The sequence below is a fragment of the Choloepus didactylus genome, chromosome 18 (genome assembly GCF_015220235.1).
Source record: "Choloepus didactylus isolate mChoDid1 chromosome 18, mChoDid1.pri, whole genome shotgun sequence".
Lineage (NCBI taxonomy): Eukaryota > Metazoa > Chordata > Mammalia > Pilosa > Megalonychidae > Choloepus > Choloepus didactylus.
This window is the reverse complement of record NC_051324.1, coordinates 25,447,805-25,467,971: the sequence shown is the minus strand read 5'-3', so window position 1 is coordinate 25,467,971 and position 20,167 is coordinate 25,447,805. Positions and strand designations below refer to the sequence as shown.

The window sequence follows — 20,167 nt, the reverse complement described above, 5'->3', positions numbered from 1 at the left end:
CCTATGACTTCAAGTAGCTGATTTATTTTATTATCATGCTTCTTTTGGGTACAAATTAAAATTAGTTTGCCTGCAGGCACCAGAATGAGCCCCAGCTGGATGGTGGGGACACCTGGGTTGTAAGCAGGCTGGGTGGTAAGTCTGGCATTAAATATAACCCAGAATGCCTCGAACTTACTTTGCAAATTTAATGCAGAACTGAGTGAAGTACTTCCGTGTGGAAGCCAGGTTGTCACGGATGATGGGGACATTCTGCTTAATGTGAAGAATGACAGAGGTGACGTAGGGGCTCTGGTCACCAACGTGCTCCACATTCTGCCACTGCATCTGAAATAGAGACAGGATAGCACAAGCCTTTAGATTCTTTTTAGGAGAGCAGCCTCGCTTACTGTTGGGGCAGGGCAGCAGCAGGGAAGAGTGGAAATTAAAGCCATAGCTTAGTAGACAGCAATTGGCCCCTTTTGTTTTGGGGAGTTTGTCCTACCTGTTCTGTAGTGGCCAATTATGAATAAAAACGAGTATGCCGACCTTACCCTTGACAGCGAGTATGACACAGGCGCCTTTCCCTACCCTGCCCTTCATGCTTCGGCCTTCCTTTGCCATCAAGTTGCCATCTTTTAAAGGAATCCTCACCAGGTAGATGAATTGAGGATCCTATTCTTCTGTTGGCTGTTCAATCAATAGGGGGTTTGGGAAAACAGGGGATGGACATCTAATTCAGAGCAGGTTGTTGGCTTGGGTGATCAGAAAGGTGGCTGCGCTAAAGGAAATGAAACCTGGAGAATTAGCTATACCTTTCAAGTAAATTGGGAAGTTTGTGATTTTCTACAAAAGAAACTAGAAATGATATGACATGGGAGGTTTGCTTCAAAGTAATCTGGGTTTGGGGGTAGTGGATGGAAGAACACCTAAAACAAGATTAGTGAAGCTTTGGTGATGGCTACACGGGGCTCATTATGCTATTCTCTCTACTTTCGTATAATTTGAAAGTTTCCACAATACAAAATTTAAAAAGGCCTGTGTGTAGAATCTTATTCTCCCAAAACCTTTAGGATTTATGCTGGGTTTTTAATAAAGGGAAAGGAGAGAGGATCTCTGGAAAGAGGCAGATCAGTGGGTAAGACAGTGACATGGGGAACAGGGCAGGAAGGAGGTGCAGTGGACTGTGTGGATGACAGAGGGGAGCAGAACTCACTGAGGGGACTCATGTGGCTCCTGACCAGGCCATGGACAAAATGAGAGACCTGCTTTGGCTCAGGTGCTAACAACATGAGGAGAATGAGGGGAAATATTCTGGAAAAGTTCACTGGCTGAACTTTTCGGAGTAAGTGGCATTGGAGTAGTAGCATTAGACCCTGGAAAACAGAGAGAGAAGCAATGTTGTGGTGCCTTTTCCTCCAAGGGTATACATAGGAGAACGGGGGCAGTATCAGTTCCTGGCCTGTCCGGGAACTGGCAGGGATGGGCACTCTGATCCTGGAGTGGGAACGTGCCTGGGTTCTGCTGAGTCAGCCTGACAGAATGAAGCTGAACTGGCTGTTAAAAAGACCCTAAGCCAAACACAAACCATAAAATATATTCACAGAAGGAAGTCAGTGTTCTGAGGCCTTGATGTCTCTGGCAAGAAAATGCTATTTTTATAGAGCTCTTGGGGGAAAGGAAAAATTCAATACTGAGAGAGCTTGTTTAAAAGAATTATATTGTACATGGATGATTCCCCAGCTCCTAGGAAGTTCAAATGACTGTGCTTTGTCCTAATGTTTCTTCAAATCAGCACATATTTACATTCTAGAAGCTTTGGGTATATGTAGGCACAGAACCAAAAAAGAGCAGGAAGGGGCCTCTACCCATTTTCAATTTACAGATAAGAAAACCCAGGTCCTGCGGCATTAAGAGCTCTATGCAAGGTCTCACAAGAAGGCTCCAGGTAGAAAACAAGTCTCTAATTTTTTATTGGGAAAAAATATAAACAAACAATGGAGAAACAGTACAAAGGTCTTGTATGAACAGACTTGACATTCTAACACTTTGGTTATGTGTAATGTTTTTGTCATTATCTCTTATCTTATTCAAGAGACTTCTTTTCCCATCTAATTTTAAAGATTTGATTCACCCAAATAATGAGCATCCTAGGTAATTTTAATGAGTTCATTAGGGTGACGCCAAAATTGACAGACACTATTAATGTCCATACCTCATCTTCTTTTCCCCAACTCTGCAAGACCTGAATGTCCTAGGTAAACACAGCAGATGAGGTGGGGAGCTTGATGCCCCCACCCTCCAATCAACAGGAAGCTCTTACATATTAATGATGACTGTTTTCCAAGTTGGCAGCATTTTATATTTCAAAATCTCAAACAGTTTATAAATAATTATCTAAACATTACAATTCTCCATTAACAATAGAAGACCACAAAGGGAGGTGGTGACATGTCCCACCATTGGTTACAAAGCAACTCTAAAGCAGGAATGAGTGTGGGCCTTGGGACTTGTTCAAGCTCACACTGGTTATGTATGTACAAGACTAGCCATGACAGAATGTGTGCAGAATTGGAATATACGTGAAAATATCTAATTTGCTTTAGTACTTTAGCCAGTTACGCTCCCATTGGTCAAATTAAAAGGAGTATTAACAAACTCAAACAGAATCATGATTTTAAATTTGTCAGCTTAATGAAATAAGAGGAGTTAAAAGTACTGGAGAACAATGAAAGTCGATAATGCTTTTACTATTTTTAAAAAATTTCTTCCATGAGCTACATATAGTTAGCATATAGCAGATAACTATGCCTGGCACTCTATATATATCATCTCATTTATTATTCATGCATGATCTAATTCAGTTCTCAAAACAATCTTATAGATAAGGAAACTCAAAAAGCTCAGAGGTTAGCTAACTTGCTCAAAGTTAGACAGGTGGTAAATGTTAACAAAATAAAAAATAAAAGAATAAAAGCACTTAACTGGACCTTAGTTCAAGCCACACCTTGTTTCTGAAGAAGAAGCTAATGAGATACATAGTGATCAAGCAAAGGTCTCTTTCAAAAAAAGGAAACAAACAGTAGCTTGCACTTGAAGAATAAACATCATGAAAAGCCACCAATGGAAATATGACTCCAACTTTTCCACGTAAACTTTGCATCTGACATTTGAAATTCACCCTTTCATGGTTAAAGTTTCTCCCTTTGTGCTTTTGGGTCTTTTTGGGGGGATGGGGTGGATGTGGGTGGGAGGGGGATGGTTTGAATACCAAATAGTATTTAACTGGTACTATATAAACAATAGGGAAACAGTCTGCAGAAGAAGTTACAGCTAAGATGTAGGGTTGACAGAAACAGCAAGTAAGGAAATAGTCAAGATAATGGTCAGAGCCTCCGTGACCCCACACTACCACAAAGGAGATCCCGTGGGGCCCAGAGCCTCCCCAGTGCCCAGGGTTCCTGCTGCCAGAGGAGGGCCTGTGCAGTCTGTATGGACACTTCACAGGGAGGCTGGGGGAGATAATTATTCTTCCTAGGGAAAGCTCTCTGTGGCAGTAAACTCTGACCAGTCCATAAATCAGAGAACAAAGTGCCACAACTAGCTTACTATGGAGCTTAGTTTTGTTTATTTTTCCTGTTGCTGTATGAGTCTTGGAAAGGGGTCTCCTGAGAAATAATTTTCCTCAACTGAAAATTTAAATTCTCATCTATTCATTTTGATCACTGGATTAGAGATGTATAAGAGCACAGACTCAGGCATGGAGACCTGAGGACACTTCAGGCAATCCGTCTGGTATTATGGTTTAGGTCTCTGCCATGGGCACCAAGCGACGGCCCTCACGCAGGCAAGCACGCAGGCCCACAGCACACACTCCAGTTCTTGTCGGGGCTACTTTTACTTATGCAACAAGCAATTGTTACATTTGCAGGTACTTTCTGCATGTACAGCACTGGACCAAGCACTGTGTGGGGAACAGAAAGGGGGAATGGACATTCATTGAGCACCTGCTATGCCCCAGGCACCACATTTGACACTTCCACATAACTTGCTGCTTACGAGAACGTGGTGAGGGAGGTATTGTTACTGCTGCTTTAGAGATGGTAAGACAAGCTCGAGGACAGTAAGGGACTTGCTTAATGAAGCATAACTGATGGAAGCAGGGTTGAGATCGAGACATGGGTTTGTTTAACTCCCAAATTCATGTTCGATGTTATCATGTTGCTTTCCAAACAAGTGTTATCACCCAAATGGGAGAACTGGGGCAAGCAAATTCTGTGTATTGAAGGAGGTTGTACATTTGATGTAGTGGTGGTGATGACGGTGTGGAAGAATGTCTCTGCATACCTCTTTGCTCTTTAACTCCAAGGGGAAAATAAAGAAAATCCAGAATAGAAAGTGCAGCAACAAAGGCCTGAATAAATAAATATATATGCATATATATAAACACACATACATACACATGTTTTTTTTTCCTTCCCCCATGCACTGAAGGGAAGGTGAGTTTGCACAAGCTTTTTTTTTTTTTAATCTTCATTTTATTGAGATATATTCACATACCACGCAGTCATACAAAACAAATCATACATTCGATTGTTCACAGTACCATTACATAGTTGTACATTCATCACCTAAATCAATCCCTGACACCTTCATTAGCACACACACAAAAATAACAATAATAATAATTAAAGTGAAAAAGAGAAATTGAAGTAAAAGAGAACACTGGGTACCTTTGTCTGTTTGATTGTTTGTTTCCTTCCCCTATTTTTCTACTCATCCATCCATAAACTAGACAAACTGGAGTGTGGTCCTTATGGCTTTCCCAATCCCATTGTCACCCCTCATAAGCTACATTTTTATACAACTGTCTTCGAGATTCATGGGTTCTGGGTTGTAGTTTGATAGTTTCAGGTATCCACCACCAGCTACCCCAATTCTTTAGAACCTAAAAAGGGTTGTCTAAAGTGTGCGTAAGAGTGCCCACCAGAGTGACATCTCGGCTCCTTTTGGAATCTCTCTGCCCCTGAAGCTTATTTCATTTCCTTTCACTTCCCCCTTTTGGTCAAGAAGATGTTCTCCATCCCATGATGCCGGGTCTACATTCCTCCCTGGGAGTCATATTTCACGTTGCCAGGGAGATTCACTCCCCTGGTGCACAAGCTTTCTTAAAAGCAATTTGAAAATATCCATCAAAAGCCTTAGAATTTTATATAGCCTTTGAAGCCTGAAATTTCCCTTAAGGCACTTAATCTGAAGTTAAAAATCATGAATGTTCAGAAAAAATGTATAGACACGGGGCTGACCATTGCAGACTGTTTCTATTTGTGAAAAATTAGAAACAAAGTAAATATCCATCAAAAGCGAACTGATTAAATACATTTTAAGGGAAGCAGTATGTTATAGTAATGATGAAATTTGGAGCCCATAAGTCATGAGTTCTAACATTCTGTACAATCTTTTAAGTATGTGACTTGAGCAAGTTACCTAATCTCTCTGAGCCTCATTTTTCTTATCTAAAAAATAGGGATGATGAAAATATCTATAATCCATACAGCTATTGAAAGCTAATGCATGGAATATATTAATTCCATAGTAAATGTTATCTACTGTTATGATTTTGAAAATAAATACTGTACTATGGAACACTATGCCCTCACTAAAAATACTTAAGATTTCATCGCACAGAAAATTATTAAAACCTGCTAAATGAGAAAAACAGGTTACAAAACAGTATGAATGAAAAGTATGAGCTGATTTGTATTTTTAAAAATACATGCATAAAGAGAAAAACTGTAAAAAATATATCTTTTAATTGGAATTATGGATGATTTAAAATTTCTATTTTTAATTTGTATTTTCTATAATGAAGGTGATTTACTTTTGTCATAATAAAAAAACATCTTTTTATGAAAAAGAAAGCTAGCCTTTGATTACAATTGGAAAATAAACTTGAGGGTTTCTTAACCAGGAAGTTCTGGGGCCTCCTGAAATAGACATGTATTTTAATAACTGAGTAAAATGAGAACACATTTAAGGACTGCTCTAGCTATTTCAAAATGTCTTTGGGGGATAGTAAGCAGCCTTCTAAATTAGTACATGTTCACAATCTTGAAAACTAATGGAAATTACATGCCAGACTATAAGGAAATTTAATTTGTTCAGTTTCTTCTTTCTGGTTTTTCTAAAACTACCATTAATGGGCAGAAAGCTAAGTGTATTTGATTTTGGACAAAGACTTAGAGCCTTTCAACCAAGTGATGTCAGTTGCTCTAGCGAAAAGGACATGGTGAGGGGGGGTAACATGGAGCCAAAGGTTCCACTAAGGAGGCCATAGATATTCTTCTTAATCCTACTTGTAAGGCCATAATCAGGCATCCTAATTCCTAGGGATTTAAAGAATTTACATTCATTTAAAAGACAGTACTCTTCGTAGTTCCACCAAAACACTCTGAACAACTACCTTTTCAAGAATCAGAACTTGGTTTTACTTCTGGTTTACTACTGTACAGCAAACAAACATCAGAATGACAGTTCATTAGTCTGCAGGAAGAGGTAAGTGCAGCGCAGATTGGAATTCTTGGGTTGAATGCTCAACCCATCTTCTCCCTTGTGGAAAGTCAGTGTCAGATTAATGAAAACTGAAGACCAATATCTAATATGATTGTTACTAATTGAAAGATACATAATCAAGTAAGCATGAACTCTTGTGTTAACTAGCAGAAGTGGCACACACTGCCTTAGTGTGCTCCTGTTTGAAGGCAAATGACTTAACTTGATTTTTCCTTAGTTTCCACATTTGTGAAAAGGAGATTCTAGGACCTACTCTGCATGTATGGTGTGGTACAATCCTGCATAGAGACAGATATGAGTTTGAATCTCGGCTCTGCCACATGCTAGCTAAGTCTCTTGGACAAGTGACTTAATCTCTCTGAGCTTCAGTTTCCTTATCTGTAAAAGGGGAAAACAACACAGCTATCTCATAAATTTATTGTGAGGACAAACCAAAATAATGCATTTGGATGTTTCAGTCCTGGTAGGTGCTCGATAAATAACTGTTATTTTTATCTCATAAAGCCTATCTAAGAAAATAATGCAATATGGGAAGGGAAAGTGGTCTCAAAGGTAATTTTGACATAACTTATCAGCAACACAACTATAATGCACATCTCCAACTGCAGTCTCAGAGGGACCACTAAATTCTCATTATATTTGGCTTCCCCACCTGGGCCTGGCTGCTCCTGTGTATATTTTCCACCAAACTTTGCCACTCCATGTTTTTCCTCTCTTTGTCCAGCAGCAGGACTCTTGCCAACACACAGGAAAGTTATGAGTTGGGTAGGGCATTCCCTAATTCTGACCTTTCTTCAATCAACCCCAAGGTGCTACTTGTTGAAGTAAGAAGCCCTGCTATGTAGTACCATTGAGGAGCATCACATCATTCTCAATAGGACTTTTATGTGCCTAAAGATTTCAGGGGACTCTATGACCAAGTCTCCTACTTGATGTTCGCCAGCTCTACCCAGCTAAATCTGCTCGGTGGCGTTATCTGTGTCTCACTTTGTTACCATTTGGTCAGATGGGTGTCTATGGTCCTTTAGCTCTTTTTGCTTCCTGCCTTCTTAAACTTCAAAGTCACTGAGTGAGTATCATTGTTAAGCAGGTATTGTGCTATGCCAGGGAGATCCAAAAATGAATAAAACACAGCTTTCAAGTTGTTCCGAGTTCAATAGGAAAGGCAGAGATATAAAAATAATTGTAATAGGTACTATAACAAAGTAGAGGGTCAATCTAGGTACTGTGGTGCCTTGACGGAGAAAGAGGAACATTCTGAGAAATGAAGATGTTGTTTGGGATACAGAATAGTCAAAACAATCCTGAAAAAGAAACAAGTTGGAGGAATCATACTTCCTGATTTCAAAACTTGCTAGTACACAGCTACAGTAATCAAGACTGTGTGGTTCTCACATAAGGCTAGACATATAGATCAAAGGGAACAGAATTGATGAGAGTCCAGAAAAAAACTGCACATTTTTGCACAACTGATTTTCAGCAAGAATGCCAAGACAATTCAATGGGTGAAAGAATAATCTTTTCAACAACTGGTCTGGGACAACTGAATATTCACATGCAGAAGAAGGAAAGTGGACCTCCAACTTTACACCATACAAAAGAAATGAACTCTTAGAAGAAAACATAGGTATAAATCTTTGTGATTCTGAACTAGGGAAAGATTTCATAGATATGACAACCAAAAGCAAGAGCAACTAAAGAAAAAATAGATAAACTGGACTTTATCAAAATTAAAAACTTTTGTGGCTCAAAGGACATAGGAAAGGGAAAGCACAACTCATCAGAGGGGGGAAATATGTGCAAATCATATTTCTGACAAGGGTATAGTACACAGACTATATTAAGAATTCAACTCAATTTATAAATGAGCAAAGGATTTGAACTGACATTTCTTCAAAGAAGATATACAAATAGCCAACAAGCACATGAAAAGATGTTCAACACCATTAGTCATTAGAGAAATGCAAATCAAAACAATGAGATACCACTTCACGCACATTAGGAAGGCTATAAGAAAACAAAACAAAAAAAAAATGGAAAATAACAAGTGTTGGCACAGATATAGAGAAATGAGAATCCGCATACTTTGCTGGTAGGACTTTAAAATGGTGCAACTGTTTTGAAAACAGCTTGTCAGTTCCTCAAAATGTTAAACAGAGAGTTACCATATGACCTAGCAATTCCACTGCTAGGTATGTACCAAAGAGAATTGAAAACTTGAGTTCACATAAAAATTCGTACAAGGATATTCATAGCAGCAGTATTCATAGTTGCCAAAAAGTAACAACAACCTAAATGTCCATCAACTGATAAACAAAATGTGATATATATGCACAATGTAATATTATTGGGCCATAAAAAGGAATGATGTACTGACATTTGCAACACCATGGATGAACCTTGAAAACATTATGCCAAGTGAAAGAAGCCAGACACAAAAGGTCACATATTATATGATTCTATTTATATGAAATGTCTAAAATAGGCAAATTCATGAAGATAGAAAGTAGATTAGTGGTTGTGAGGGGCTGGGGGCAAGAAGGGAACGGAGAATGACTGCTAGTAGGTATGGGGTTCCTTTTTGAGATGTGAGGATGTTCTAGAATTAGATGTGACGATGGCTGTACAACCTTGTGAATATACTAAAAGCTATTAAATTGTAAGCTTTAAAAGTGTGAATTTTATAATATGTGAATTATATCTTGAAAGGGGGGGGGAGCCATTTGAAATGGATTTTAAAGGATGTGCTCATTGGACAGACAACAGTGAGAAGAGAACTCTAGGCAGAAAGAATAGGATGTAAAAAGGCAAGGATCACAAAAAAGTGACGCACATTGAGGGCACTGGAAGCTGTTCAGTGGCTAGTGTATAGGGCATATCCACAGGAGTGGCAGAAGCTGAGGTGACAAGGCTGTGAAAGCCAACCAAAGAAGAGACCATGGGGATGTCACTCTGATCATGGGTCTCCTCCCAGGAGAATGATACAACCAAACTGCTTGACCCAATCCATTTTTTCAAGGAAGCCCCCTTTTATCAACTCAGAACCATCCAACACCCTCTCCATTTTGGCAAGCCCAACCCTCATTTTCCTGACTATATATAAAAGATACTTTATAAATATTTATAGCATTGGCTATTTTAACTTTTCTCTCCATCCCAGTACAAACCCCTGGAGGGTAGCCCTGTTTCCAATATTGACTATGTAAGCCCAAGTATAGAATAACTCGTGGAATTCCAAAGACATTTAATGAGGTTGGCAATTTTGACAAAACTCTGAGCTTTCCTAACTTCACATCTTTGCTCATATTGTCTCCCTGTTCAGAATAGACTCCTAATCACAAATTCATTCAAAACATCTTCGTCCTCCATGGTCTATTTCAAATGCCACTGCCTGTAAGAAGGCTTTCCTCACCTCCCACCTGGATATGGACACTCGCCTCTTTTAAAGAGGGTGTATTTTGTACTTTTCTTATGGTGCTTATTTCCTTATACTTATATTACAGTTATTTAGGCCCTCCTCTCATCTCACACATCCCACACCTACCGGAATCTAAGCACCTTGGGATAAAGTCTGTCTTTTCCAGCATTGCAGGTCCCAACACTTTGAATAGATATGGAATTAAACTATTCAACTAGTGGAAAAAATGATGGAATCAGAAACAAAAATAATCATTATCACAAAACCTAAGTTTTAGAAAATCCTAGAAGAAACCACACAAAATAGGACACAGGCACAAATAACAGAGTGTATTTTGAATCAGTTTGTGACTGCTTGGCTTGTTTATATCTGGTCATTTTCATCACATGGATTTAATTTTGCTAGAACTCCAGAAGACTCAAGACAAAAAGTAATGGTCTACCAGCTGCTGTGTTCCCAAGTCTGTGGTTTTCCTGTGATATAAACAAGGGATTCTAAAGCTATGGTCTCTGTTAATATTTGCTGGTATGGGTCTGGGATAGAAATGGGTGGTGCGGGTGTGGGGAGAGTTTGAGGAAAATTTACCTAATGAACTGACAGTTCATATAAGCAACACCTGGAGTGTTAAACCCCCTCCAAGGGTTATTTTACTGAAAAAAAAAATCGCTCTTCGTTTGGTAAATGTAAAAATTCTTTCATCAGCTGCATTCCAATCTAAAGTGTGTGGCAGTTTTAAGAGACATGGCAGCTGGAATAGATCACATTCAGGATGTAGTGAACGTTCACCAGCAGCTAGGGGCTAATCAGAGCCTACAAAACGAATTCTCAGAGCCATGTTCCTGCCTTTACTCGAAGAGAATGGATTAGCCTCAATTTGCTGGGTGTTCTGCTTACAAACATTGAGAATACATCAAGATCTGATTGACAAAAGGATCAGCTTTTTGAATAGAAACTTTGTGACATCAGCTATTTCAGGACTTCCCACTTCACTCCATAAAACCCCAAAGCCTAAATTGAGGTTTCAGTCCTATATTTGTTAAATTTTTACAATCTACTTCAAAACCAAATTCAGACCAAATGTCTGCTTACACAATCTTGACATGGCCACTCTTCCTAATAAGAGAGAAAGGGAACTAACTACCATTTATTAAGCACTTTCTTCACGTTCTATCCTCAGGACAACTCTGGGAGGGAGATATATGCATTTTACCTAGAGGTGAGGAAACTTGGGTCCAGAAAGGTCAAGTCATTTGCTCAGCATCCCTAGAGGAAAAACTGAAGAATTAGGTCTGTCTGGCTCCAAAAACCAATGCTCTTTCTACTGCAGTCTGCTAGTAGCCCATATGCCTTGGAAAAGTTCTTTCTCCAGAATTTGCAAGAATGCTACAAGAGCCTTTGACTCTAGAACAGGAATTGGGACATCTTTTTTGTAAAGGGCCAGATAGCAACTATTTTAGTCTTTGTGGGCCATATGGTCTCTATTGCAATCACTCAACTCTGCTGTTGAAGCACAAAAGCAGCCACAGACCATACATAAATGAATGAGGGCAGCTGTGTTCCAATAAAACTTTATTACCCAAAACAGGCATCAGGCCAGACTTGGTCCACAGGCTGTAGTTTTCCCTGCTCTAGAAGGTTTTAGAATGGGAAGATCTATGTTATTTTGACTTAGAAATTAATAAAGAATGCCCATTTCCAACATATTAATCAACAAACATGAGAGTCTTCTATATCCAAGATAGTAATAGGGATAGAGGGTGGTATAAGTCATGGTTCATGCACTTACAGAATTTGCTTCCTTTTGGGAAAAGAAGACATGGGTACATAAAAGCCAATTAGTAATGTGAGATAGCAGGCAGTAAGTGCTAAAGGAGGGGACTTGAGATCAAGGACTGACTGATGGCCACTATGGTGTTAGAAACTGAGAATCCACAATTCTGATCAAATACTTGTGTTGGTTTCAGAGCTCAGAAAAAGTTGGAAAAACCTCTCAGAGGGCAAGAATGAAGAATGAATCAGAAAGTTGCTGTTTTAAGCACTAACAAAAACACCCATTCTGGTGAGACCACACTGAGGTTTTCAGCATGTGTCAGATGCTAATCAAAGACAACATATCCTTTAGACTTACCAAACACATTTGTTCCCTCATTCTAAAATGACAAGCAGTTGGCCTAAGGTACATGATAAGCTGAGTCCTTTGGGAAACTCCTGAAGGTCTTTCCATTTTCCTCCCAGCTGACAGTCTAAGCGCCAAACAGCCTGAAGAAGCTACTGGCAGGGGCCGAGAGGAACCATCTGGGGTCACTCTCGAAAGTTTATTAGAAGATGCATCCTAAAGCCTTACCTTGCTCATGGCAGTCAGAGCAGGATCACAGGCAGCATCGAGATCCTGAACCAACAACTGAATACTGCTGGAGATGACACTGAAAATCAAACAAATTATTTTGGTCACAACTTTTAAAAAATGACTTTCTGAATGATGGACACAGCCTCATCCAAGTGTTTTACAAACCTGTGGAAAACTTAGGATCATCAATTCATCAGAAAAGTTCAAGTTGTATTTAAAAAGGGAATTAATGATACTAGAGAGGCATCTGGGCTCTTTCTTCATTCCTGCTTTATGTCCTGGTCATATTTGGGTTTATTCCCACCCAGTTAAGACACAGAGTTCCATGCCATGGCCAGTCCCCTTAATCACCACCCCTCCAAAAATACCTGTCTCTCCAAAATGTTTAAATCTGAAACAAAAGAAAGAGTCATGAAAAGGGGAAGAAAAGACCTAAGAAGAGAATTTTTATTTTTTCCTCAATAAGTTGTTGATGTGAAACCTGAAGCTTGGCCCATCCCTATCTTATTTAATGCCAATGGAACAGGAACTGACCACAACAAAGATGATGCCAGGTGACGCCAGAGAAAGAAATGCACCAAGGGAGGTTTACTGCTTGAAGTGCCACATTAACCTCTTGGATATAAGAGCAGTACCCCTCTTAACCCCTGAAACACATACACACAAACACTACACCCCTATCTAATGGCAAAAATCAGGCCACTTAACCTTTAACATTCCAAACACTGAAGGTGGGGCTGGCCTTCTGTGGATTTAGGTGGGGCATATGGGAGACCTTGTACCTGACCTTCTTGCAGCACTGGCCAAGGATGGATTTATTCTGTTATTCTAGGTAGTGCAACGATGAAGACTTTGTAACCTAAAAGGATGACTGCATTTGAGAAGCCAGAATGGGAGGCTTCTAATGCTTCTTCTTAGTGGCTGATCCAGCAGAAGGCCCTGGAAACCTCTTAGGCTCTGTACTGACTTAAAGCCAACAGCCTGGGACATGCCACTTCATGAAAGATAAGGTGTAGGCTTTGAGGAAACGAGTGCAAGGTACATACGTGCTGAACGTGTCCATTTCTCCGGTCAAATTAATACGTTCAGTCAGGCTTACATCAACTTTTTCTTTGAGTTTTTCTTCCAACTGTTAGAAAATAAGAGAAACAACATGTTTAATGACTATCCAAAGGAGTACCATAATAATGACAGTTGACACTTACTGAGTTCAGATGATTCTGGTACAATTCTAGGCACTTTTCATTTATTGACTCATTCCATTCTCACAACAACCCTATGAGGAATATTCTGTTATTATCCCCATTTTACAGATGAGAAAACTGAGGCTCAGAAAAGCAAAATAACCTACCCAAGATGATAAGTGGTAGCGCCAAGAATCAACCTTCCCCCAAGACATGTGGCTTTAACACTGAGTTGTACTTGAACAATTCTTTTCATTAATTTTAAAAAAGACCCTGATTTTAAGATATTCCTTGCCCCACAAACAGTAGGCTTGCCTACCAACACTGGAAACCACTGGCGGTGGGTAGCAGTAAAGTCAGTTAAAATATTCACTGGCGGTTACTATGGGCCAAGCACCACACTAGGTGCTGGGGATGCAGTGGTCAACAAAAGAAACAGTCCCTGCCCTTCTTAGCCCACAATCTAGGACAGAAACACTCAGCATGCTTCTAGCAGCCTCAAAGAAAAACATAACTGACCAAGAACTGTAAACATTTCAGAGGATCCCTAGGAATCAATAAATCTAGCAGTCGCAAACCAATTATACAAACTCTAACAAGATCCTGTTCTCATAAATCTCACATTCTAGTGTTGTTCATATTATTTTTTAATAATATAAAGATTAGAAATGCTCTACATGTCTATCCATAACGGACTCATCAAACAAATTATATGGCACAAGCTTGCATGCTTAAATTTTTAAGCAGCCTCTTTCTGTTACACTGAAAATAAAATCCAAACTGCTAGCCATGATCTGGGTCCCGTCTAGCTCTGCAGACCGTATTTTGCTGCTCTCCCCCTTGCCAGCTAGGCTCCAGTTATACTGGCCTCTTAAGTTTCTGGAACATACCAAAGTCTTTTCTTCCTCAAGATCATCACACTTCATTCTTTCTCACATGAAATGCTCCCTAACTACCCCTCTTAACCAACTCCCTTGCCCTGTGGCTCTCCAAACTTTCCAAGCTCTTCACCTGGCAGGTCTCTGCTTCAATGGGACCTCACAGAGAGGCCCTCTTTGACCACTGTTGCAGTAGGCAACTCTGTCTCCAGCACTGCAACATTTCTTTCTTTCCTAGCACCACAAAACTGAAGTTATAGCTTTATTTATTATCTGACTCCTCCAACTAGTTCTAAGTTCCACAACAGAAAGTAATTTGTCTCCTTTGTTCACCAGTTAATCACTGTTAATTAACACCAAATATAGTGGCTGATACATAATAAGTGCTCAATAAATAGCTTTGGAATAAATTAATCTAAAATGCTGACATAATACTGACATGGAGATATATTCATGATTTAGTTAAAAACAAAACAATATTGTTTTGTTATACAACAATATGTAGAGTATGGGTTCAAAAAGTGTTCGGAAGGATATATATAGATAAACTGATAACAGTGGTTGCTTTGATGGGTGAGACTATGGGGATTTACATCTCTAATGAATATGTTTCTATAATATTTGAAACTTTTTAGGGGTGCGTATTACTTTAAAAACTATTTAATAAGGAAAATTTCACTTACAAAAATACAGAGAACAGTATAAAATACCCAAGTACTCATCAGCCAACTTCATCAATTATCATTACATGGTCAGTCCTGTTTCATTTACAGCCCCATCTATTTCCTCACCCTTGAATTAGTTTGAAGTAAATCCTAGATATTATTTCACCTGTAAATGTTTCAATATGTATCTCTAAATGATAAGGATTACTAAAAAAATAACCATAATATGATTATCATACCTAAAAAACTAACAGTAATTACTTTAATACCATCACATTATCTATTTAGTCAGTGTTAACATTTCCCTCATTGTCTTACAATTTTAAAAAATAGTTTTAATCAGGATCCAAATAAAGACCATATGTTACAACTGGTTGATATGTCTCTTAAGTCTTATTTTAAGTTGAAACAATTAAAATATTAAAATGTACAGATTTTAAGTGTTTGGTTTAATGAGTTCTGACAATTATATACACTTATGTAATCACTAAAAAAAAAAAATCAAGATACAGAACATTTCCTTTTGTGGTTATGTTTTCATTTATTGGATAAATACCTGGTAATGGAACTGCTGGGTCATAAGGTTTTATAAGAAACTGCCACACTGCTTTCCAAATCGTTACATTATACACTCCCACCACCAACATACAAGAATTCTAGTTGTTCCACATCCTCATCAACATTTGATGTTGTCATTCTTTTTCACTTCAGCCATTCTAATGGATGTCTCTCCTGGTTTGGTTTTAATTTGTATTTTCCTGTTGACTGATGATATGGAGCACATTTTCTTTTGTTTATTGGCCATTCTTTTGTGAAATGTCTGTCCAAGTCTTTTTTGGATTTTTTTTTTTATCGGAGAAGTTGTGGATTTACGGAACAATCATGCCTAAAATACAGGATTCCCATACACCACCCTATTATTAACAACTTATATTGCCGTGGCACATTTGTTACAATTGATGATAGCACATTTTTATAATTGTACTATAAACTGTAGTCCATGGTTTAACTTAGGGTTCGCTGTTTGCAGAGTATAGTTCCATGTTTTGCTTTGTTTTTTTTAAATTTGGTTTTACTGAGATATATTCACATATCATACAATCATCTGTGGTGTACAATCAGCTGTTCACAGTAGCATCATATAGTTGTGCATTCATCACCTCAATCTATTTTTTGAACATTTTCCTTATACCAGAAAAAGTAAAAATAAGAAAAAATAAAAGTAAAAAAGAATACCTAAATCATCCCCCCCAACCCCATTTTTCATTTAGTTTTTGTCCCCATTTTTCTACTCATGTATCCATACACTGGATAAAGGGAGTGTGAGCCACAGGCTTTCACAATCACACTGTCACCCCTTGTAAGCTACATTGCTATACAATCATCTTTGATAGTCAAGGCTACTGGGTTGTACTGTGATAGTTTTGGGTATTTACTTCTAGCTATTTCAATACCTTAAAATCTAAAAAGGGTTCTCTATATAGTGTGTAAGAGTACCCACCAGAGTGACCTCTCAACTCCATCTGGAATCTCTCAGCCACTGAAACTATTTCGTTTCATTTCGCATCCCCACTTTTGGTCAAAAGATGTTCTCAATCCCACTATGTTGGGTTCAGATTCATCCTAAGGAGTCGTATCCTGCGTTGCCAGGGAGATTTACACCCCTAGGAGTCAGGTCCCACGTAGGGGGGAGGGCAGTGAGTTCACCTGCCAAGTTGGCTTAGCTAGAGAGAGAGGGCCACATCTGAGCAACAAAGAAGTACTCAGGGGGAGACTCTTAGGCACAATTATAAGCAGTTTTAGCCTCTCCTTTGCAGTAATGAGCTCCATAAGGGCAAGCGTCAAGATAGAGGGCTCGGTATACCAAACCGCCAGACCTCAATGTTTGTGAGAACATCAGCAACAATCCAGGTGAGGAAGTTCAACACGTCTGCATCTTCCCCCAGCTCCTCAGGGGGAATAAAAAAAATATATATTTTTGTTCTCTGTCCAAATTACTTTGGGATGTGTCGCTGTTTCACACTAACCTGTACAAACCTACCAGGTCTTACTTCCTATTGAAAGTTCCATATAATTTTGATACTTGAACATACTGTACGAGTTATACTGTTTAGGAAATACAGATCCTGCACCAAATAAACATCTCTTCCCTTGGTCCCACATGGAAGTTGAAGTTTTAAAACACAGTCAGTATCATCCTTTACCCTTTGGCCCGATTTGCCCTAGTCCTAACTAGATCTGCTTCACTCATATCTCTAATAGAAGTCTGGATTCTTTTTCAGCTTTTTTAACGGTTGCTGTATGCACTAATACTGACATTCATATCTGTCAAGCTCTAGCTCTGAGTTTCAGGTGTCACACAGATACCCAAAGTTCCAGGGATCGATTAGGTTATACACAAAGGGATCATATCACAGAATCGGGAGATGTTACTGCCGTAAGAGCTTACAATCTAGGGACCATTACAATAAGCATTCCCCTGATAAGCTGTGCTCTAAGATTCAATTATGAGTTTACATGTAGTTAGTTCATATTGGTGAGTGTCCAAATCTTTTGCCCATTTTTAATTGGGCTGCTTGCCTGTTAATAATGATGATTAGCATTTTTTTATATATACTGGATACAATTCTCTTGTCAGTCTTATGTGCAGTAAATATTTTGTCTCAATCTGTTGCTTTTCTATTTTTCTAATGGAGTCTTTTTATAGCAGAAAAATTTTAATTTTCATGAAGGCCTATTTATCAATTTATTTTTCTTTTATGGCTAGTACTTCTTATATCCTGACCAAGGAAACTTTGCGTATCTCAAAGTTGTGAAGCTCTTTCCCTGTGTTTTTCTTATAAAAGCATTATGGTTCTGGGTTTTACATTTACATCTATAAACCATCTTGAATTAATTTCTGTGTATGGTGTGAGGTAAAAGAGTTGAAGTTCATGTTTTCCTTATGAACAACCAGTTGTTACAGCCATGATTATTAAGATTTTTCCTTCCTCTATTTAGCTGACTTGGCACCCTTGTAGAAAATCAATTGACATGAGGGCCCATTTCTAGATACTTTATTGTGTTTCACTGATTTACTTGCCTATAGTTATACAATGCAACACTGTCTTCATTACTTCAGTTTTATAGTAAATCTTGAATTCAGGTAGTGTAAGCAGTCCAACTTTTTTCTTCTTTTCATCATTTTTTTGGTTACTAGACCCTTTATATTTCTCTGTAAATTTTAGAATCATCTTGCCTATTTCTTTAGAATAGCCTGCCAGAATTTCAACAGTGTGTTGAATCTATATATAATTTTACAGAGAATGGATAGAGAATGGATTGAGTCCTTCAATCCATGAACATGGCCTTTCTATGCATTTATTCAAATTTTCTTTAATTTCTCTTTGGAATATGTTGTGATTTTCAAGGTAGAGTTCTTAAATATCTTTTGTTAGATTTATTCCTAGGTATCTGATGCTTTTAAATGCTATTACAAATGTTTCCTTTAAACAAACTATTTTTTAGAATAGTTTTAGATTTACAGAAAAATTGCAAAGAAGGTACAGAGTCCCCCATATACCCTGCACCCAGTTTCCCTTATGATTAACATTTTACATTAGCATGATAAATTTGCTACATTTAATGAACCAATACTGACACATTATTGGTGTTTTTAAAATTTTATTTTCTTTGTTGTTTAGATTCTTAAGTCTCTTTGGTTTCTCCCTCTACTTTTCTTCCCTGTGCAATTTTTTTCTTAAAGAAACATGGTCATAGATACATAATGTCTGCTTGTCTCTCTTTTTGTGATCTCAGCAGCTACTGATTCTCAATGCCCAGATTCATTATTTTATTCCATTAAGAGCTATAAAATAATGATATTCTAATTCTCATTTCTTCTTCATTTTATTAGCTAACATTCTTCTAGAAAGACATACTTCCATCATCAATGATTGAGTTATCCTGAGGTACAAATCAGATAGAAAAGGCAACATAAGTACCTTCCTTTTACTTACTAGTTTTCAAAATAATGAGATGGTTCCTTAGCATCTTCAAAGGTGATAAATGAATTTTTTTAAAAGTATCACTATAATCAAATGAATTTATACATATTTTATATTTTCAATCCATTATCGTTAACATCCTTACTGACACACATATTGCCCTATCTTTAACCAGCAGAGCTTATTCACAGTGTTCCTGAATACTTTTGAGAAGACCCTAATAGTCTGACATCTTTCTTGCTTTCTGTATGACGTCACACAGAAAATAACAGAGACTAATCTTGTATATTTCCTGTCCCAGACTTGGAATTAGCCATTTCTTTAGGAATCTTTGGTTCTTTTAAGTGGAAAATGGTATCTAAATATCACAATATAGGTGCTAGGAATGTATTTACATTTATAATCAGTAGAAATAATTTTCATTAAATAAAAAAAACTGGCCACATGTACCATGAATCATCAAAATGGTTTCTGATCTACTAATAGTTCTAGAACTTCCAAGAATCTATTCTAGAAAAACAATGCAAGATACATGAGGTGCTATATTCAGAAAGATGTTCATTATAAAATTATTTATAAAGCAAATATTTGAAGCAGCATAAACAATTATCAGTGATACTATTAAATAATTTATGGTATAGACCCTTAATGTATACAGCCATTAACAATGATGATAATAAACTCAGATCAACAGAAGAAATGCTTATGCTATGATGTTAACAATAACAAAGGACATAAAAGTAAATTAAATTAAGATTATAGATATAAAACTACATTTATGAAAAATTATTGGAAGAAAATACACTAAATTGCCAGTATGATTATTTTAGGGTAAAAGGGTGATGTGATTATATAATTAGTGATTATTTTAGTAGTCTTTTTCTTTTGTACTATGGTTATTTTACTTTAAAAACACTATATTTGCGTCTGTGTATGTCTTTCTCTTTCTGCACACACAAAATATTTAAATAGGGTTTCTTCATCAAAGAACTCTGGGACTCCTGCCTTGGAAGTCCTCACAGATATTGCCATCCTGCCTTTGGGGTTCTAAGGGATAACGATTGCTGTTTCTGTCTCTAAGGCCAAACTTTTACAGGTCATTCCCTGTGTAACTCAACATGACCATGTTCCCAAACA

General features: G+C 37.9%; 1 protein-coding gene across 3 annotated transcripts in view; it reads right to left on the bottom strand.

The window, feature by feature from the left end:
* The window catches only part of VPS53 (VPS53 subunit of GARP complex), a 175,625-nt gene that overhangs the window by 36,713 nt on the left and 118,745 nt on the right, over positions 1-20,167 (bottom strand). For all 3 annotated transcript variants that reach the window (XM_037808182.1, XM_037808181.1, XM_037808183.1), the window contains 3 exons: positions 13,364-13,446; positions 12,315-12,393; positions 179-327 (listed from right to left, as the gene is read on the bottom strand). In XM_037808182.1, coding sequence (XP_037664110.1) covers positions 179-327; positions 12,315-12,393; positions 13,364-13,446 — 311 coding nt within the window. The remainder of the gene's footprint in view (positions 1-178; positions 328-12,314; positions 12,394-13,363; positions 13,447-20,167) is intronic.